Source organism: Balaenoptera musculus, chromosome 15, assembly GCF_009873245.2.
Source record: "Balaenoptera musculus isolate JJ_BM4_2016_0621 chromosome 15, mBalMus1.pri.v3, whole genome shotgun sequence".
Taxonomy (NCBI): Eukaryota; Metazoa; Chordata; class Mammalia; order Artiodactyla; family Balaenopteridae; genus Balaenoptera; species Balaenoptera musculus.
In genome coordinates this window covers 12,170,253-12,192,871 of record NC_045799.1, presented here as the reverse complement: position 1 = coordinate 12,192,871, position 22,619 = coordinate 12,170,253, and the positions used below count along the sequence as shown (strand labels likewise).

Here is a 22,619-nt window from a genome sequence, read left to right as displayed (position 1 = left end):
TTCCTTTCACTGCTTTTATCCCTGCCATGCCGAGTCCCCTTCTACCCTGTAGCATTTTTCCATAACCTGCTCACTTTCGGTGCTTCTTGCAGTCCAATCCACAGGCTGGTTTTATAGTGAACCACCTTTATGAGCATATTCTAAAATTAAAAAATAGAAAACCACCAGCCCACTCCTCAGCCAGACTAGAATGCAACACCTCACCTTTACTCCTCCGAGCGCGAGCCCGCCTGAGGGAAGTGACCAGGAAGCCTCTCTCCTCCTCTCGGTCATTTCTTTGGGTGACAATGTCAGGTTCAGATGAGAGGCGCCTCCCTTCACCCGGGCGCCCACTGGCCCCTCACTGGCAGCAGTGCCCCCCACGCCATGCTTCCATGCCCTCACATCTTCCCTTACTGCTTCAGTTACTGCTCAACAGGACCAAAAATTCATTAGTAGCTGTTTATTGATCAATGGTTTGATATAAAGTTATTTCAGAGCTTCAGAATTTTGCCCAAATGGAATCACAAGCATTACAAAGTTTTTTTTCTTAAAAATAAAAAAAGGATAGGGGGCAGGTTGGGAGGGACCAACCTAGCAGTAGTGGCATTTAAGAATAAATTAACAAAAAAAATTTAGTATTACTATTTATTGGTGACAAACACTAAGTTTTACTTACATTCCATGGGGAGAAAAAATTCCAGCGTAAACAATGAATCGAAGCAGTACTTAACTCGCAAGGCTACCGTGCTTTTCATCTGGACCATATGCAGGACCTCGCTGCACACATTTCTGTGCACAGCAACACGACATCAAAAGCAACACAGTTATAGAGATAAACATGGGTCATTCTTTTCAGCCCTACATGGAGATGTAATCAACAGTATAAAGCACTCAAGGAAAATCAATCTGCAGTTGTAGATGTGCTACATGGAGATCATATCCTGTAGTGTAGTGAAAGCTATGTGTCTTCAAGAGTCATATATATATATATGTATGTGTATATATATATATATATATATACACACACAATTTAATAATCTTTAAAACAAAGATCAAAGTTCATTTGTTTTAAGTCCTGTTGCATTAACAAAAATAAAATAGAAAAGGAACCAAATGATCGTTTAAAGTTTAAAATTCCTAAATTGTCCAATTTATACAACTATGGGAGACTTCATCAAGGTTTCTGAGAAGTGCAGGACTGTTTCAGCTAAACCAGAGGGCACACAATTTGCATCACTGAAATGGTCCTGGGTTAGTCCAATGAAATAAAAATGTATAACCACATACACACGGATATGATCTTTGCCGGTTAGATTACTGATAAAGTCAGTCTCAGACAAGTTTCTAAACTGTGCTATGTAACTAAATACAACTGAGAAACTCTCAAATGAAAATTTTATAGTGTCATTTCAATCAAAAGAAAATAATGAAACTAAGAATACGTATCTCTTTTGGAAGAGAGCAGTGGTGACGGTGTGGGTACCGCGGTAGGTGTGGGCCAGAGCACGCCAAGAAGGTCAGCTCAGGCTGAGTAGGAAGCATTTGATTTTCTCTGGTGCTTTCAGCTCTGGGGCCAGACTAAGGCCTCTCTCCAGCGTGGTGTCCAGGGTTTGTCCCAAAGTGTTTGAGTGAGCCAGTTTGAGAAGGGGTCGTGCTTTCTGTTTCTTCTTTCACACAGCAAGAAGAAAAAAAAACAACAAAAAAACCACCCCCAAAAAACAAAACCAAAAAAAAACCCCCCACCCTAACCAAGCGCTAGGGTGCCTGGGGCGTGGACCCGCTGGTTTCCCAGTGGCGCTGGGGTGCCTGGCAGGCCCGCCCGGCCCCCAGCAGCTGCTGCCGCGTGAGGAGAAGCCATAGCACAGGCCAGCGGCCATGCCGCTGCCTCCTCGGGGCCCCGCCTTCTTCACCACTGCTGTCTCCAGTCCTTTACCCATCGTGTCTCTCGGCCCACTGGAGGTATCAGAAGTTCCAAATTTTCAAAGCAGTTTCAGTATTTTCAGTATATATGTTGGAATTTTTCAATGGTTCATGGCCAGATAAGGTTCAGCACCTCCCACACCTTTAAGGAAGAAAAAAACCAAAAATGACCCAAGTTTTGAAATTTAAGACAATTAAGCCATGTTAAAAATGAAACTAGCAGACATCGAGAAGTCCAATAGTTGAGGCCCCAGTTTATGATAACTGGAGTAAGGTCCTCCCAGAATACACCGTCAAGTGAAAACAGCAAAGAGGAGAATGGGTATGTAGTGTGTTATCTCTAGGAGGAAAAGGAAGAAAATAAGGAAAGAAATGTATCCGCATAAAGAAACATACAGGAAAGGTACACAAGAAACTAATACAAGTGTGACCTCTGGGCGGGGAGAAGAGAACGGTACGGATGAGGACGCACGAGGGCAAGATGTATCACTGTGGACACCTTTTAAAATAATTTTGACGTTCGCACCATGTGAATGTATTACCTATTGAAAGCTTAAAAAAAAAAAAAAAAAAGTAGAGCTCTCTGCCCAAACCTTGGAAACCTTTCAGGGCAAAGGGACAGAAAGTGACTAAGACAGTATTTCACTACTAAGTTGAGCAGACAATTTGAATTTAACGCAAATGAGGAACAGAACTGCCTTTCCATGTAGATCAGCTCACTCACACAGACATTGGTCCATTTCCTGTTCTTGGCATCTCTGTATTTTGTTGGTCCAACTCAGACAGCAACTTTAAAATGTTCAGTGCAGCCTAGCAGGAATGAAAAGGGAAGTCAAACCACGGCCACCGCTCAGGACCACAGTATACGACACTGAATAGCGAGTCGAGGGCTTCTCCTACTGCCCAACAAAACAAGTGGTCCCACTAAATAACCCTTTCATGTTTGAAGTTTTAATTAAAAATATAAATTAAAAAATGTTATCCATGGTTACCTCACTGAATCACAACCTCTGTTAATTTTATTATATATTGCCTTCTAATATTTTTAACCTGTGGTCACCAGACTGTACAAATTTTATATCCCGCTTTAAAATAAAACCTTATCATGTTTCCATGTTAGAATTAGAATACATTACCCTCGGTGACATTAATATGATGGGGACATTATATTACATCAGGTGAATATACCACAGTTTATGTCAATTAATTTAATCAATTCATTTTCTTCGTTTTAGTATTTCTTACAATAATAATTTCATCTGAACAGAACACCAAAACAAGGGGCTTTCTAAGTTGCCAGAACTTGGGCCTGCAATTCCTTGTTCTGGTCAGAGATGAACTGAATACAGATCTGGAGGCGTTCCAGGATCCAAGTCCGCCTCTCAGGTCAGCAAGGGAAGAGAGGAGAGGGGTTGGCCAAAGCCCATGAGTTCTGATCAACAGAATGAGAAATCAAGCCAGTAATCTAAGAAAAGTCTTCAGAAATATGAAACCTATAAAACAATCAACTGTTCTCGAAGTCTACAGGAGAATCCTTTTCCTGTCTTTCTGAGGCCAGCAACAAGCTGGAGCCAGGCCCACCGTGTGGGGTAACATACCATATCATGGCAGGACTCCACATCCTTTCCGATACCATGGCTGATCAGGGGCGGCTGAGAGGAGCAATTGATAAGAGATACAAATTCGTTCTTGTTGTTCTTGGGGAAGTCTTTGTATTCAACCTAAAGGGGAAAAGAAAACTGAGGCAAGGATAGGAAGGCGGGGAGTACGAGCGGGGCACAGGGCGGCGGCTCTGGGCCCAGTGAACAGAGATGACACCTCTCCCTGGTCCCAGCCTGACTTGTCTACACCAACTCCTACTCAACACGCACAAGAGACTCACAGTGGGGTCTGCTGCTAAGGGGCACTGAGGGCTGCAGGCAGGATGCCAGGGCCCCAGCTTCCAGAATCTTCCAGGAACCTAAATGTCTACTCAGAAACCCTGGTCTGGAAGAAGCCATGTCCTTTCCTAGCAGGTAGAAAAAGGGCCAGCACAATGAATCTGTTCTCACTGAAGTCTAAATTTGTAACTATCACTGGATTCGAGGCTTTGTTATTACAGTTGGCCTGGATTTTTAAAAATTACCAAAGGTTGAGGATATTCTCTTACCATCCAGGGTTCTAATACTTCCCGTGTCTCCTCCCTTCCTCAGGACCACTCTTTACCATGCTTCCCCCAACCATCCCCCTAGACAAAGAACTTGATTTAAAAAACAAGGTACTGGGGCTTCCCTGGTGGCGCAGTGGTTGAGAATCTGCCTGCCAATGCAGGGGACACAGGTTCGAGCCCTGGTCTGGGAAGATCCCACATGCCGCGGAGCAACTGGGCCCGTGAGCCACAATTACTGAGCCTGCGCATCTGGAGCCTGTGCTCCGCAACAAGAGAGGCCGCGATAGTGAGAGGCCCGCGCACCGCGATGAGGAGTGGCCCCCACTTGCCGCAGCTAGAGAAAGCCCTCGCGCAGAAACGAAGACCCAACACAGCCAAAAATAAATAAATAAATAAATAAAATAAAATATGTATGTTATCTCTAAAAAAAAAAAACAAGGTACTTAGTACTGAACTGAGAGAAACCAGAGATGACCGCACTGAGGTACAGACCACACAGCTCAGACCCAACAGTTACCTGGAATCCCTGGACTCTGGAAAGATAGTCCAACTGCTCAGAGGGTCTCGTGAGAGGTCCATGGGGTACGTGGCCTGAAGAGATGTTATTCTTTAAAATGGTCTCGGCTGTAGGCGAGGTGCCCCCATACAACAATTCACGGGCTATCATGGCAGTTACCGTGGCCTTGGCAGGGTTCGGAGCTACCCTGGTGAACTCTCTGGTGTGATGCCCTTGACTGACTCCTACGGCCTGGGCAACCTCGGGCACCATGGGAAGAATTCCAGCAGGCAGCTGCTGATGACTAAGATAAGGCATCCTGAACTCATCCTCTTTATTGCCTGGGGAGGGACATGCAGACAAATCAACTCAAGTCCACACATGCCGCATGGAGAGATGTTGTAAAACCCTACGCTGGCCCTCCCCCAGCACACACCACAGCACAGGGGTAATGCAGAACCAAGCACTGAACACTAACTCATTACCTAGGTACCTGCTATTACCAGGAACCATGCAAAGCCCAGAATCACAGTCAGATCAAGACAATATTAACATCACACTTACTAGTCCCATTTTCATCCCCAGAGCCAGGTTCAAAAAACGTTACTTTTCTTCCATCCCCTGGTTTCTTTATGGGTGTCTTTAAAAAAAAAAAAAAAAAAAAAGGCCATGAGCATCAATCAAACTGTTGAAAAATTAGTTCCTTCTGTCCAAAACTAAACAAACTCCAACCAGCACTAATCTTGGTTTATAAACTTTTAAACTATGAGGGCACTAGCAGAAAGGCCCTCTCCCAAGGCCCCCCCACTGGTCTGCTTGTGCCGCCAATGTGCCCACAGCAGAGCCCCCCTGCTTTCTCCCAAAGCACACTCTCAGCCACGTCAGCCTGTCCGCGAACAGCATCTAAGGGATGGGGCCTCTGCTCTGTGCTCACAAGGAGAGCGGGGAACGTTTAACCAGAAGGAGCCTGAAGATGTTAGATTGACAGAGCTGACCAAGAAGGAAACTTTTAGGTTGATGCTAAATAATTAAATAAACAAAGAATATTTCCTGGAGCACATGTCCGACTAAAAGATAAGGTGACATATCCAAAGATAACAAATGTAGGGGGAAAATGTTACTAGATAAAAATTTTGCCAAACACAAAGGTCTCCCTTCTGAGAAGGCAAAGGTGCCTGTGATGCTCTGTAAGATTTTGGAATGAAAACCCCCAAAGCCAAGTCCAGGATCTCTACAGATTCTCTGATGAGTGTCTGGGATCCCAGTTATTAACTATGTGGTCACAGCTGCTGCCATTTCTCTCTGCTGACAGGACTGACAGACACGACTGAATCAGTCCTGGTGTTTTCAAGTTTATCCTGAAAGGACCATCCAGTGACTGGAAACAAGGTCGGCCAAGGCTTTCATTGAGGGTACTGCTTACCAACCTCGGCAGAAGTGCAATTTTCAATATGGGATCATTTTTGTCTAATGTTCAATTCATAAAGAGATAGAAATCCCAAATCGAAACTATGGATTTGGCCCTGACTCTAATATCACACTGTCTCAGTGTCCCAAGCATGTTCCACAACTAACAACAGCCTAAGGCTGATGAGTCTTTTATGCAGGACTCACTCTAAGAGCACAAATGATAGAATCACACACTCATTAATTTCAAGTCCAATTAATTACCCGTCATCCCACAAAAGGAGAGGAGTGAGCTGCCCTCCACCAAGCATCCCAGACCACAAAGATACTGAAACAGTAACGACTTAACCCAGCACCACGCTTGGAGCCATGGACATGCAACTCCCCTTCTGACCACATTATAATGAAGCAAATGCTAGGACCCTGCTCAGCAGGGCTGCTTTACTGCCAGGAGGATGAAGCCTTGTCCGGAAGCTTAGCCCTGGAGGAGTCAGAGTCCTGAGGTGAGAAGGTCATCTTGCAATTAGAGAGCAAGGACACAGAGCCCTGAGCAGTCACCTTCTCCTCTGATTTGAGGGCTGGTTTGGTGGGCTGAGCCTGTGGGACTTTGAAACCAAGGATTTCCAGCATGTTCTCGGCTGCATTGCGTTTGGCCACCTTCTTATTGGTGCCTGATCCTTCTGCAGTGTGGTTTCCCACCTTCACCTGCGTAAAGAAGGCAGAACTCAGATCAGGGCTTAACCCTTTAGAATAAAGACTGGTCAGGAACTGAAAAGAACTCAGAATGGTCAGAAGATGGATGGCTTAACAGTGGTGCCCTGGAGCTGGCTTGGACCAGCCTGTGAGAGCCCATTATGAAATCCTGAGGAATTTGGAGAGGTGGTGTTAAAGGTAGCTATTATTATACACTAAAGTATATAAGCTTATAATTAAACAAATTATTTTAACAAACAGAGGTAATGAATACTTCAAATTCATCACTTCCTAACTGGACTCCATTTTACAATTGTCTATGCTTTTGAGGTTCTTTACACTTGTGTGTGTGTGGTGTCAATATGCAGCTACACATCTCTTTCCAACTCAGACGGAAAATGGCCACAGTGAGAGTACTTACACCACAGAAATCTGCAACTACTACTTATCAAGGATTAAGTTATACTGTTGATTGTCTATTCTTAAGCTTCAGTGATGGAGAAAAGGTTAATAACGCAGATTAAGCTTTAAATTGTTGTCAAGTCTGCAGCCATGACATAACTAATACAAAAAACTGAAACTTCCAGTCTTGGAAAATTATTATCTGATTCAGCAAAGAAGCCATTCATATTGTTTAAATGAGTGAAGTTCTGACATGTCTTTGTTGTTAATGTAAATAAAAATATCAACCAGTACTCATGCTAGTACCACAGTTATTCAACAATGACAGGAGCAAACCTCCTTGCTGAACCTGAGAGGAATAAAGAATTCACATGAGTCTCATTCTGTAACGCTGCTATTGGTGACTGTCACACTGAAGTTACAGATGTATGAAATTTACAAGAGTATTACATATTTTTTGTAAATTGTATGCTACGCTTCCTATCAGTAAAATTTATAATATACACATATGTACATATAATACGTGTGCATATGCGTGTATAGTCTCCGCACACACTGCCTTCCCCTAAGAGTTGGCTGTTAAACATACTCCAGCACACATCACTGCTTACCATCCCCTTCCAAGCTGGTCTTGACCGCAGACCAAAACCAAAAGCCCTGTGTCACAGAAGAGTCAAGGAAACCCTCCCTGGCCTGTGAAGAGGGGCCTGAGGTTGAATCCCAACTGGGCATCTACCAGCCGTTTGATCCTAGGCAAATTACTGAGCCTCTCAACAAGCTGCAATTTTCTCATGTACATGGAAGGATCACTACTCTTCCTGCCCTCTGACTGCAGAGGTGAAACACACCAGGCTAACTGATGGTGCTTTATAAAGCTGTAAACTGCTATGCAGAGTGAAGTATTCTGTTTTTCACCAGAAAACACTGTTAAATTCAAATTACAAATTCAGCTGCCCGTGTGAATAACTGTTTAATAAGCTAAGTGCATGGAGAAACACTCTGTACAAATCTAAAGTGTAAACCCAACCCCAGACTCCAGATTCTACAGAAGGATGAGGAGGAGCAGAAGTAGATCCTTTATATAATTTATAAAACTTCTGAAAAGAACAATATTAACCTTCAAGAAGTAACAAAGAAAAAAAGTTACCCACGATTCCCCCACTCCTCTAAACAGGCGCAGTGAGTCCAGGCTCCTACCTGTCGATACAGCAGCATGTGTGCTGTGCAGACAAGCACGTTTTAAGGCATCAGATTAGTGCAGGCAACATGGTCTAATAACAGTAACATTTGGTGGCAGGGAGTGCCCACTGGACCTGGCCTCCTGGGGAAAGGTGTCCGGCCCCTGGACTACCTCAGGCTCTGAGACAGGAGGCGGTCAGAGAAGGGCCGCCCACAAGCCGGCTGACCCACCTGCATCACAAACTCCCTGCGGCGCGGGAGGCCTCGCTCAGTGAGGAGGAGGTACTCTGGCTCCTTCTCCTTTTTTGCCTGCTGGATCTGGGCCAGTCTGCTAATCGGGTTCATCCCCTGGCCGTATTCCGGGCTGCTTTGTAGCTGAGGAACAATGAATGTAGAAACCATGTGCCATGTTAGTCATAGAAAGGACCTTGCCAATTCAGAGACCAGGACATGACAGTTGATTACTTCTATGTTGTTCTAACAGCTCAGAATTAATCAGATCTTTTTTAAACCTTTTTTTAATTGAAAGATGCCTAATGATTTTCTATGATCGCTCTGAGGTGATTTTAAGGTCTTCTTAGCAAACCAACATCACCATTCACTACGAGTAGGCAAGCATCATTGTAATGTCTGCTTTTGAACAATAAATGTCAACATATGATAGTAAATGAAGAGGTAGAAAAAAAATATAACAAACTCTTTCTAAAACTTCCCAAAAGTCTACATTATAAGGATGGGTTCCCAGCTTTCTTAACAATGACTCAAAATCCAGAAACCATTAAAAAAAATATATTCAAGCTATTGCCATGTGGAAAGAACCTAAAAATCCCACAGTTACTTCCTGGTGGCCACCTTCCGTGCCAGTGAATCCTTACCCACTTACCGATTTCGAGGATACTTTAAGTGGAAAAAGGGAACTGCCAGAGTATGCTAACTTTCACACATACAGAATGCTAACTTGTGTGTGAGAGAAACGTGGATTTTGATACAACATGAAACTATACTGACAATCAGAACGGATCCTGGCGTTCATAAATGTCCCCGAATGGACCCCTGTCCCTTCTTTGGGAGGGTGAGGGATAGTATAATTTTTGATAGGTCCTTTAGCGTGACTCAAAAATAAGAAGAAGGTGTATACGTCTGACTCCTACGCCTGCCCCAGACATCTCCCCGCCCAGGAATCTCCTGCGCGTTCAGAACCGCGCACTGGGCAATGAGACGGAGGCAGCGCAATTTAACTATTCTCCCCGCGGATGGGCAGCGCGGCGGCCAACACACAGCTCCTCCCTGTGATGGCACCCAGACGGGCGTGGGCGCCTGCAGAGGCCTCCACTGAAGCCGGCACAGTGTCCCTGTCGTTGCCTAACCCGGGACTCCTGTGAGGGCAGCACAAGGTGGCCCCCGTAAAGGCTCTCCGGGGCCGGGCCTCTGCCTGCCAGCTCCTGCCCTCTTTCACCAGCCTTCTAACCCCCCAGCTGCCTCTGGGCCATGAAAACGCCCTCTTCATTCAGGAAAGTCCTTACCCTGACTATGGATTTTGTTTTCTTTTTGATTCTGGGCTTCACTCGCTCAACTGTAGGCAGGGGCGGTAACTTCTTCAGCTCCTCAAGAACAGCTATAGCAGCATTTTTCTTTGAAATCTTCTTGCTCTTCCCTTCACCTTCCCCCACAAACTCCCCAACCGACACCCTGGTCACAAAGCTCTTCATGTGGGGTGGGCCACTCTCCCGGGCAACCTGTTTTAGAGGGAAAGACTGAGTGAAAGCGTGACAGACACTCATTACCAGCTGCACGGCACACTGGTTAGCACACTACTTCACACGAAACACAGGAAAAGGGGAATTGAGGACAAGACTCATTAAATGAAGGGAGTGTAAACATTGATCATCCTGAACGCTTTCTCTTCCCACTTCTTTTTTTTCCCCCAAACTTGTTAATGTTCTCAGGTCTGATGAGTCCAAAACAGACATGGAATAGGGAAACATGTTCTACTCCCGCCCACCCAGGGTCACAGACTGTCCTGAGTTTAGTGAGCTCCCCTGTAAATGGCAGAAAGGAAACTGGCCCAGCAAAGCCCAGAAATAAATGCAGCACACAGAGTTCAAGTTTAATATTTGCGCTGAGCTGCCAGCCAAGATTGAGCTTATTAAATACTGGCTGCTCTACAGCTGTAAAAAGGAATAAGAAAATCTCCAAGCACATAAAGTGATTTCCAGTACATAGTAACTGAAAAAAGCAAACTGCAAAAGAGTGTACAAAGGGTGGGGGGATGTTAAATCTATGTATACATATACACACACATATAAATAGACACACAAGTGTGTGTGTTTATATGCTTATTTTTGCAAAAAGAAACTCAGGAAGGATAAGGCAGAAACCAATGGAATCAGTTTCCTACAGCAGGCAGGAGGGATTGGGGTAGAAAGGGGACGAGATGACACTTCTGAATATATCTTTTTGTGTAGCTTTGACTCTTGGAACCATTTAGTATTACACATATTAAATATATAAGAATAAGTCAGGGGCTTCCCTGGTGGCGCAGCGGTTGAGAATCTGCCTGCAAATGCAGGGGACACGGGTTCGAGCCCTGGTCTGGGAAGATCCCACATGCCTCGGAGCAGCTGGGCCCGTGAGCCACAATTGCTGAGCCTGCGCGTCTGGAGCCTGTGCTCCGCAACAAGAGAGGCCACGACAGTGAGAGGCCCCCGCACCGCAATGAAGAGTGGCCCCCACTTGCCGCAACTGGAGAAAGCCCTCACACAGAAACCAAGACCCAACACAGCCATAAATAAATAAATAAATAAATAAAATATTAAAAAAAAAAAAAAAAAGGCCTAGGTGGACAATTATCATTTAAAAAAAAAAAAAAAAAAAAAAAAGAATAAGTCAACAGAGATGGGGGAAAATACTAAAATGGAATATGAACAGAAACCTAACTGTAATTAAAGTGATTACATAATCACGCAGAAGGAAAATAATAATCAAATCCAACCTACATGAGCCAAGATACCCTTGAAAAGAACAACTGAGTTAGCAGACTTACACTGCCAGATTTCAAGACTTTCTGTAAAGTTACAGCACCTACAACATCATGGTATTGTTTAAGGATAAACCAAAAGATCAATAAAACAGAACAGAATGTAGAAATAGACTTGCATATAGACAGTCTTTTGATTTTTGGCAAACACACCAAAGCAAATCCAAAGTCTTTTTTTTTAATGACATTGGAGCAACTGGATATCCACGTGGGGAAAAAACTGAACCAAGATCCTAAACTCAACCAAAAACAAAAATTAACTGAAGCTAGAACACAGACCCAAACATGAAAGCTAAAACTATAAAGCTTTCAGAAGAAAACACAGGAGAAAACTTCATGACCATGAGGTTGGCAAAGAATTCTTGAACACAAAAAACACAAATTAGAAGTCCTCAAAATTAAAAACTGCTCATCAAAAGACAACATTTAAAAATTAAAAAGGGAACTCATAGAATGGGAGAGAATATTTGCAATGTATGTACCAAACAAAGGAATTATATCCAGAACATTTAAAGAATACCTACAAGTCAATAGTAAAAAGACAAATATTCAATTAAAAAAATACTTCAACAGGTACTTTTGGTAAGGATGTGGAGCAAGTGGTGGGAGTATAAATTGGTACAATCACTTTGGGAAATAGTTTTGAGAATTTTTATAAACACCTACCCTTTGACTTAGCAATTGTGAGTGCACATGCACTCAAGAAGACTTATCAACCTTATTTATAATGGTTCCCAACTATCCAATATCTATCAATAGGACAATGGATAAATTAGAGTTTTATATTCATACACTGGAATACCACTCAGCATTAAACTACTGATACACATGGATAAGACTTAAAAGCATTCTGTTAAGGATAAGAAACTCAACACCCAACAATCCATATTATATCTTTTTTTTTTAACATCTTTATAGGAGTATAATTGCTTTACAACCTTGTATTAGTTTCTGCTGTATAACAAAGTGAATCGGCTATACGTATACATATATCCCCATATCCCCTCCCTCTTGCATCTCCCTCCCACCCTCCCTATCCTACCCCTCTAGGTGGTCACAAAGCACCGAGCTGATCTCCCTGTGCTATGCAGCTGCTTCCCACTAGCTATCTATTTTATGTTTGGTAGTGTATATATGTCAATGCTACTCTTTCACTTCATCCCAGCTTACACTTCCCCCTCCCCGTGTCCTCAAGTCCATTCTCTACGTCTGCATCTTTATTCCTGTCCTGCCCCTAGGTTCCTCAGAACCAGTTTTGTTTTGTGTTTTTTTTAAGATTCCATACATATGTGTTAACATACTGTATTTGTTTTCTCTTTCTGACTTCCATATGACCCAGCAATCCCACTACTGGGCATATACCCTGAGAAAACCATAATTCAAAAAGAGACATGTACCACAATGTTCACTGCTGCTCTATTTACAATAGCCAGGACATGGAAGCAACCTAAGTGTCCATCAACAGATGAATGGATAACGAAGATGTGGCACATATATACAATGGAATATTACTCAGCCATAAAAAGAAATGAAATTGAACTATCTGTAGTGAGGTGGATGGACCTAGAGTCTGTTATACAGAGTGAAGTAAGTCACATTATATCTTTTTATTTATACGAAGTCTAAGAACACAGAAAACAAAATCTATAGTGATTACAGAAAGCAGCTTCTTCTGGCTGGAAAGGAGCACAGGGACTTATGGAGGCTATGATAATGTTCTGTATCTTGATCTGGGTAGTGAATCATGGGTTTTTACACATGTTAAAATTTAATGGGCTGTGCACTTAAGATACATACATTACTGTATAATAGACTGTTAGCATAGGGAAAAAATAATCCAAGCAAGTTAGGAAAACAATGCTCTGAATATACACATTCAGTGTAAAGATAAAAAGAACTGCAAAGATAACTTAAACTTGGACTTCCTTGGTGGTGTAATAATTAAGAATCCGCCTGCCAATGCAGGGGACACGGGTTCGAGCCCTGGTCCGGGAAGATCCCACATGCCGCAGAGCAACTAAGCCCGTGCGCCACAACTACTGAGCCTACACGCTGCAACTACTTAAGTCCACGCGCCTAGAGCCCATGCTCCGCAACAAGAGAAGCCACTGCAATGAGAAGCCCTCACACCGCAACGAAGAGTAGCCTGCTGCAAGTAGAGAAAGCCCGCGCAGCAATGAAGACCCAACGCAGCCAAAAATTAAAAAAAAATTTTTTTTAATTAAAAAAAAAAAGCAAATGTTCTTCAACTGGTAAATGCATGAATAAGTTGTGGTACATCCATACAATGGAACATTATTCAGAAATAAAAAGAAATGAACTACTGATAGGTATAACATAATGCAGATTTTGAGTCCATGTGTTAAGTTAAAAAGCCACACAAAAGGCAATATACTCTTGCCAGTAGATCTGTAATCTTGTAATCTGGAAAGATCACAAATTTCCAAATGGACAACATTGAACGCACTGTATCTGGCTGGCCATTTGTTAAAAGGTGAGAGGCCTGAGGGAAGGAACAGTACAAGGAACTTTGGCCTTTGTTATCATGATTTACAATTCTGGAAAGGTCATGTCTGGGTTGTGTTTTCTAAGATGGCTTTATATTTTTATGTGCTCCCTCCAGGCTTCTCAAAATGTTATTACTCATCCCGTTAAATAAATAGATAAAGGGAAAGCCCAAAAGGGGAAAAAAAAAAAAGACAATAAATTCTATAATTCCATGTTTGTAATATTTTGAAAAAGAGCAAAACTGTAGGGACAGACATGAGATCAATGGTTGCCCAAGGCTGAGGATGGAGGGACGGGATTGACTGCAAGGGGACACAGGGGAAACTTTATGGGGTGAAGATGTTCTTTATCTTAATTGTGGTGATAGTTACACAACCATACCATCAAAACACATCAAATTACATACTTAAATAGGATGAATTTTACTTTATGTAAATTATACCTCAAGAAATCGGACCGCTCATCCCCCCCCCCCAAAGAAAAGCTGACAGAGGCATATCAAAGGATACAGGAGCTAGCCTGAATGGCAATTTGAACATCAAAATGATTAGCAACAATAATGGAGTAACACTTTGAATGCATCTATACTAATATAAATTAATATAAGGCAGGAGGAGATTTTCTTTGGACATGCAGAAAATCAATGTTTGACATCCACCACAGTAATAATTGGTGCTGGGAAGAATCATCAATGACTGCTAGAAACACTGGGGAACTCTGTAAGGGCATAGCCTTCAAGCATCTCCCCATAGGTTATGGATTAACTATAAATGGAAAGGAAGTCTCCACAGAGTGGCACACATCTGGTGTAGGCAATGAAACTAATATCACTAACACTCGGATAAAATGACATCACGTGCTGCTGAGAAGAACCAACATTACTTCTGTAGTGTTCCCTGCCAAAAAATGCATAACCTGAAACTAATCATGAGGAAACAATCCGACAAACCCAAATTGAGGGCCATTCTACAAAATAACTGACTTTTAAAAATACCAATATCATATATACAGATTGCCAACAAACACATGAGAGAATGTTCAACATCATTAATCATTAGAGAAATGCATATCAAAACTACAATGAGATATCATCTCACACCGGTCAGAATGGCCATCATCAAAAAATCTAGAAACAATAAATGCTGGAGAGGGTGTGGAGAAAAGGGAACCCTCTTGCACTGTTGGTGGGAATGTAAATTGATACAGCCACTATGGAGAACAGTATGGAGGTTCCTTAAAAAACTAAAAATAGAACTACCATACGACCCAGCAATCCCACTACTGGGCATATACCCTGAGGAAACCATAATTCAAAAAGAGTCATGTACCAAAATGTTCATTGCAGCTCTATTTACAATAGCCAGGACATGGAAGCAACCTAAGTGTCCATCAACAGATGAATGGATAAAGAAGATGTGGCACATATATACAATGGAATATTACTCCGCCATAAAAAGAAACGAAATTGAGTTATTTGTAGTGAGGTGGATGGACCTAGAGTCTGTCATACAGAGTGAAGTAAGAAAGAGAAAAACAAATACCGTATGCTAACACATATATATGGAATCTAAGAAAAAATAAAAAAAGGTCATGAAGAATCTAGGGGCAAGACGGGAATAAAGACACAGACCTACTAGAGAATGGACTTGAGGATATGGGGAGGGGGAAGGGTAAGCTGGCACAAAGTGAGAGAGTGGCATGGACATATATACACTACCAAACGTAAAATAGATAGCTAGTGGGAAGCAGCCGCACAGCACAGGGAGATCAGCTCGGTGACCACCTAGAGGGGTGGGATAGGGAGGGTGGGAGGGAGGGAGATGCAAGAGGGAAGAGATATGGGAACATACGTATATGTATAACTGATTCACTTTGTTATAAAGCAGAAACTAACACACCACTGTAAAGCAATTATACTCCAATAAAGATGTTGAAAAAAAAATACCAATATCATAAAAGACAAAAAAAAAAAAAAAAAACGCTGAGGAACTGTTACAGATTAAAGGAGACTAAAGAGATGCATCAGCTAAACGCAACGTGTGATCCTGTACCAGACTCAAGACCAGGAAAATACTTTCTCTAAAGGACATCATGGGAACAACTGGCAATACGTGAATCTAGGATGTATATTAGGTGACAGTATTACAGCAATGCTAAATTTCCTGTACTGACAATCAGATTATAGTTATTTTAAGATAATGTCCTTGTTCTTAAGAGACACATATTGAAATATTAGGAGTCAAAGGGCATGATGTCTGCCACTTGCTCTCAAATGATTCAGCAGAATAAAAAATAGAAAAATATGTACATTTACAGAGAAAAAAAAAGCAAATGTGCTAAAATGTTAACCACTGGTGAATCGATGTGAAGGATACATTCACTGCCCTATGCTTGCAACTTTTCCATTGGTTTGAAATGTTTCAAAATAAAAAGTTGAAAAGATGGCTAGGAAAACTGTGTGAGCCCAAGAACTGGCTGTGCTGTGCTCAAAGGTGAGAAAGGGAGGCATCTCAGAGAGCAGCCTCACTGCCCTACAAAGGAAGAGGTTTGTTGGGAAGAGCCCCGCTCGCACAGGCGCCTGCAGACTGATCGTAGAGAGCCCCCCGGATGCCCTCCCACACCGACAGCCTATACTCCAAATGCTCCCTCCTTGAACAGTGCTCTCCGCGTCCTCAGATGAGACTCGAAAAGTAAGAGTAGCCACCCTGATGGCTCACTTCAGATTCACAGTCCATCCTGGTCCCTCAGCAACCATTTTCATTGTCTGCTCACATCATATCCCACCAATCTACATCTGCAATGTAACCTAGAATGTATTTAGTGGGATCAAGTCACAACTGCCTCCCAGTGACTATATCAATCAGCACCGTAACATTTTCTAACTAAAACTATGTATTTTATCAAAAATGTAGCTGTATACATTTTTCTGAAAAGCTATGAATGGCTCCTGTCTCCTCTATTGCACACTTAACTCAGCTTCCAACATGACATATCTTACTATCTGTCAAAAAAAAAACAACAAAAAAAACTATTCTATTCATTTATTCAATAAGTATTTCCCGAGCATCCAATATAGGCCAGGGAATCTTCCAGGTGCCAGAGATAGAACTGTGGGGAAAAAATGAAAGCTTTGCTCAACCTAATAATGGAAGCTAATATGAACTTTTAATATAAGCACTCATATTAACAAACTCAATGACACTACCTACACACAAACTGTCATGTTTCAAATTATTACTTTAAGAGATATTCACCACCACAGGGCACTCCCACAATTTCTTTTTTGACTACCTGACAATACCCTGCTAAGTGTTACATATTCCTGAACAGAAGTATGAAAGCCAAATCTAAAACCTAAACAAAAGCATAGGTGGGACAGAGGCAATCTGGTCCCCAAATCCCAAAGAGCAAAAATATAAAATGGCAATCCCTCACTAGGGTCCAGAAAGCTCTGTGACTCTCAGGCAAAGCAGCAATTGGTGTGGGCAGGTGACAAGCTTCACAGGATCTAGGGCCCTGGCCCCAGCAGTCACCTCTGTAACCCTTAGGTGACCCGAGAAGCCAGGCATCTCCCATTCCCACAATCTTTGTACCCCTCCCTCCAATCTTTAAACATCCATTCTTGTGCCACACTAATCCCTCAGCAGGAGGGAAAGAAGCATTTCCTCCCTTTCCCGCAACAGGTTCCCAGGGAGACCTTGTGGCTTCTCCGGGTGAAGCTCCCACCTAGTTCCCACTCAACAACTAGCCCTGTTATTCTGTGTGTCCCCTGTCTCATCGCCTCCCTGGCCACCACCTCCCACCCAGAACAGAGGCAGAAAGGCTGGAAGGGATGCAGGGCCAGGTAAGATGGCAGCCCGAGAGCCATCTGGTGCGCTGCACTCTGGAAAGGGGACAATATAAACTGGTCCTGCCTGCCAGGAAGGGGCAGGGATGGGTGTGTGGGGGGGGTGTGGGATGGCCCTGTGAGCCAAGTGCCGCTCCCTACCCCCACCTGTGCCTCATGGCAACAGATGAGTTTGGAGGTCAGAAATCACCATCAGTCAGCTGATAGCATAAGGATTGAACTCAGGAGCCAGTTTAGGGCACTAGCACATAATAGAAGAAGGTATATATTTCATGAGAGTCAGACATGAAATTTGGGGATCACCTAACTACAAAATTAAAGTATTTTACAGGACAATAAACTTCAGGTAGACTTTTTAAAAAAGAAATAGGCCAAAAGAAGTTTATGAACCACTTAAAATTGTTTTAAGCAGATGTCCCACCTCAAATTACATTTGCCTGAAGTAACAAATATGTTGAGTTTTAAAGCTCTTTGGAAGACTAAACCTATATACTCTTTATAACTTTGAAAGACCAAATAGTTGATAAAGAAATCTATTAAAACACAACCTTGCATAACCAAGCACAGAAATCAAAAGAAAGAATTTGCAAAGAATTTTTGAAAATTAGGGAAACTTTAAAAAAAATTCCCCCTTACCTGCATAATCTATTTGGACTCACTGTGTCTTTGAAGGAAACACATACTAAATGTACTTTATTTTCTATTTTGAACTAACAATCATTAATTGTTGTTTTTAGACCACAGTCTCCAACAACAAATGAGGTTATTAAATGGGTGAACTGGGAGGCACACACTGGACAATGACAAAACTTATGTCTTTTTAACAATTACTCTGACATTTTTAGGGACCACTTAAGGAGATTCTTAATATTTGGAGGGTAGCAGATGCTTCTGAGACTCTTATGAAGGCAACGGACCCTCCTGCCAGAAGAAAACACATGTGAACATCAACAGGATCCCCTTCAGACCATTTTAGGAGGTTCATGGACCTACAGAGGCCACCTGTGGACCGTCTAGAGATCCATGGCTGCCCTAGGAAAAAATACTGCTTTGCTAAATAAATATAAAGTTTGAATCTTCGATGGAGAAATCAAAAGCTTTACAGACAAGCAAAAGCTAAGAGAATTCAGCACCACCAAACCAGCTCTACAACAAATGCTAAAGGAACTTCTCTAAGTGGGAAACACAAGAGAAGAAAAGGACCTACAAAAACAAACCCAAAACAATTAAGAAAATGGCCATAGAACATACATATCGATAATTACCTTAAACGTGAATGGATTAAATGCTCCAACCAAAAGACACAGGCTTGCTGAATGGATACAAAAACAAGACCCATATATATGCTGTCTACAAGAGACCCACTTCAGACCTAGGGACACATACAGACTGAAAGTTGAGGGGATGGAAAAAGATATTCCATGCAAATGGAAATCAAAAGAAAGCTGGAGTAGCAATACTCATATCAGATAAAATAGACTTTAAAATAAAGAATGTTACAAGAGACAAGGAAGGACACTACATAATGATCAAGGGATCAATCCAAATAGAAGATATAACAATTATAAATATATATGCACCCAATGTAGGAGGACCTCAATACATAAGGCAACTGCTAACAGCTATAAAAGAGGAAATCGACAGTAACACAATAATAGTAGGGGACTTTTAACACCTCACTTACAGCAATGGACAGATCATCCAAAATGAAAATAAATAAGGAAGCAGAAGCTTTAAATGACACAATAGACCAGATAGATTTAATTGATATTTATAGGACATTCCATCCAAAAACAGATTACACTTTTTTCTCAAGTGCGCATGGAACATTCTCCAGGATACATCACATCTTGGGTCACAAATCAAGCCACAGTAAATTTAAGAAAATTGAAATCATATCAAGCATCTTTTCTGACCACAACGCTATGAGATTAGAAATGAATTACAGGGAAAAATACGTAAAAAACACAAACACATGGAGGTTAAACAATACATTACTAAATAACCAAGAGATCACTGAAGAAATCAAAGAGGAAATCAAAAAATACCTAGAGACAAATGACAATGAAAACACGACGATCCAAAACCTATGGGATGCAGCAAAAGCAGTTCTAAGAGGGAAGTTTATAGCTATACAAGCCTACCTCAAGAAACAAGAAAAATCTCAAGTAAACAATCTAACCTTACACCTAAAGGAATCAGAGAAAGAAGAACAAACAAAACCCAAAGTTAGCAAAAGGAAAGAAATCATAAAGATCAGAGCAGAAATAAATGAAATAGAAACAAAGAAAACAATAGCAAAGATCAATAAAACTAAAAGCTGGTTCTTTGAGAAGATAAACAAAATTGATAAACCATTAGCCAGACTCATCAAGAAAAAGAGGGAGAGGACTCAAATCAATGAAATTAGAAATGAAAAAGGAGAAGTTACAACAGACACCGCAGAAATACAAAGCATCCTAAGAGACTACTACAAGCAACTCTATGCCAATAAAATGGACAACCTGGAAGAAATGGACAAATTCTTACAAAGGTATAACCTTCCAAGACTGAACCAGGAAGAAATAGAAAATATGAACAGACCAATCACAAGTAATGAAATAGAAACGGTGATTAAAAATCTTCCAACAAACAAAAGTCCAGGACCAGATGGCTTCACAGGTGAATTCTATCAAACATTTAGAGAAGAGCTAACACCCATCCTTCTCAAACTCTTCCAAAAAATTGCAGAGGAAGGAACACTCCCAAACTCATTCTAGGAGGCCACCATCACCCTGATACCAAAACCAGACAAAGATACTACAAAAAAAGAAAATTACAGACCAATATCACTGATGAATATAGATGCAAAAGTCCTCAACAAAATACTAGCAAACAGAATCCAATAACATATTAAAAGGATCATACACCAGTGGGATTTATCCCAGGGATGCAAGGATTCTTCAATATATGCAAATCAATCAATGTGATACACCATATTAACAAATTGAAGAAGAAAAACCATATGATCATCTCAATAGATGCAGAAAAAGCTTTGGACAAAATTCAACACCCATTTATGATAAAAACTCTCCAGAAAGTGGGCATAGAGGGAACCTACCTCAACATAATAAAGGCCATATATGACAAACCCACAGCAAACATCATTCTCAATGGTGAAAAACTGAAAGCATTTCCTCTAAGATCAGGAACAAGACAAGGATGTCCACTCTCACCACTATTCTTCAACATAGTTTTGGAAGTCCTAGCCACAGCAATCAGAGAAGAAAAAGAAATAAAAGGAATACAAATTGGAAAAGAAGAAGTAAAACTGTCACTGTTTGCAGATGACATGATACTATACATAGAGAATCTTAAAGATGCCACCAGAAAACTACTAGAGCTAATCAATGAATTTGATAAAGTTGCAGGATACAAAATTAATGCACAGAAATCTCTTGCATTCCTATACACTAATGATGAAAAATCTGAAAGAGAAATTAAGGAAACACTCCCATTTACCATTGCAACAAAAAGAATAAAATACCTAGGAATAAACCTACCTAAGGAGACAAAAGACCTGTATTCATAAAACTATAAGACACTGATGAAAGAAATTAAAGATTACACAAACAGATGTAGAGATATACCATGTTCTTGGATTGGAAGAATCAGTATTGTGAAAATGACTCTACTACCCAAAGCAATCTACAGATTCAATGCAATCCCTATCAAATTACCAATGGCATTTTTTATGGAACTAGAACAAAAATATCTTAAAATTTGTATGGAGACACAAAAGACCCCGAATAGCCAAAGTAGTCTTGAGGGAAAAGAACGGAGCTGGAGGAATCAGGCTCCCTGACTTCAGACTATACTACAAAGCTACAGTAATCAAGATGATATGGTACTGGCACAAAAACAGAAACACAGATCAATGGAACAAGATAGAAAGCCCAGAGATAAACCACACACCTATGGTCAACTAATCTATGACACAGGAAGCAAGGATATAGAATCCTTGTATTGGAGGACAGACAGTCTCTTCAATAAATGGTGCTGGGAAAACTGGACAGCTACATGTAAAAGAATGAAATTAGAACACTCCCTAACACCATACACAAGAATAAACTCAAAGTGGATTAGAGACCTAAATATAAGACCGGACACTATACAACTCTTAGAGGAAAACATAGGAAGAACACTCTTTGACATAAATCACAGCAAGATCTTTTTTGATCCACCTCCTAGAGTAATGGAAATAAAAACAAAAATAAACACATGGGACCTAATGAAACTTCAAAGCTTTTGCACAGCAAAGGAAACCATAAACAAGACGAAAAGACAACCCTCAGAATGGGAGAAAATATTTGCAAACGAATCAACGGACAAAGGATTAATCTCCAAAATATATAAACAGCTCATGCAACTCAATATAAAAAAAACAAACCCAGTCCAAAAATGGGCAGAAGACCTAAACAGACAGTTCTCCAAAGAAGACATACGGATGGCCAAGAAGCACATGAAAAGCTGCTCAACATCACTAATTATTAGAGAAATGCAAATCAAAACTACAATGAGGTATCACCTCACACCAGTTAGAATGGGTATCATCAGAAAATCTACAAACAACAAATGCTGTTGTTTTTGTTGGGGTGTGGAGAAAGAGAACCCTCTTGCACTGTTGGTGGGAATGTAAATTGATACAGTCACTATGGAGAACAGTATGGAGGTTCCTTAAAAAACTAAAAATAGAATTACCATATGATCCAGCAATCCGACTACTGGGCATATACCCAGAGAAAACCATAATTCAAAAAGACACATGCACCCCAATGCTCACTGCAGCACTATTTACAATAGCCAGGTCATGGAAGCAACGTAAATGCCCATTGACAGATGAATAGATAAAGAAGATGTGGTACATATATACAACGGAATATTACTCAGCCATAAAAAGGAAGGAAATTGGGTCATTTGTAGAGACGTGGATGGATCTAGAGACTGTCATACAGAGTGA

The 22,619-nt window shown here is 41.3% G+C and overlaps 1 protein-coding gene across 24 annotated transcripts in view; it reads right to left on the bottom strand.

Annotated features, from left to right (window-relative positions):
* Positions 1 to 427: 427 nt before the first annotated feature.
* Positions 428 to 22,619, bottom strand: part of STAU1 (staufen double-stranded RNA binding protein 1) — an 88,393-nt gene continuing 66,201 nt past the window's right edge. For 16 of the 24 annotated variants that reach the window (XM_036825045.1, XM_036825046.1, XM_036825057.1 and 13 more), the window contains 8 exons: positions 9,752 to 9,982; positions 8,460 to 8,603; positions 6,513 to 6,659; positions 5,112 to 5,187; positions 4,569 to 4,888; positions 3,501 to 3,623; positions 2,627 to 2,712; positions 428 to 2,044 (listed from right to left, as the gene is read on the bottom strand). In XM_036825045.1, the coding sequence (XP_036680940.1) occupies positions 2,029 to 2,044; positions 2,627 to 2,712; positions 3,501 to 3,623; positions 4,569 to 4,888; positions 5,112 to 5,187; positions 6,513 to 6,659; positions 8,460 to 8,603; positions 9,752 to 9,982 (1,143 nt within the window). In that variant the 3' untranslated portion in view covers positions 428 to 2,028. The remainder of the gene's footprint in view (positions 2,045 to 2,626; positions 2,713 to 3,500; positions 3,624 to 4,568; positions 4,889 to 5,111; positions 5,188 to 6,512; positions 6,660 to 8,459; positions 8,604 to 9,751; positions 9,983 to 22,619) is intronic. The other 8 variants (XM_036825038.1, XM_036825041.1, XM_036825043.1 and 5 more) reach the window with 2 other exon arrangements.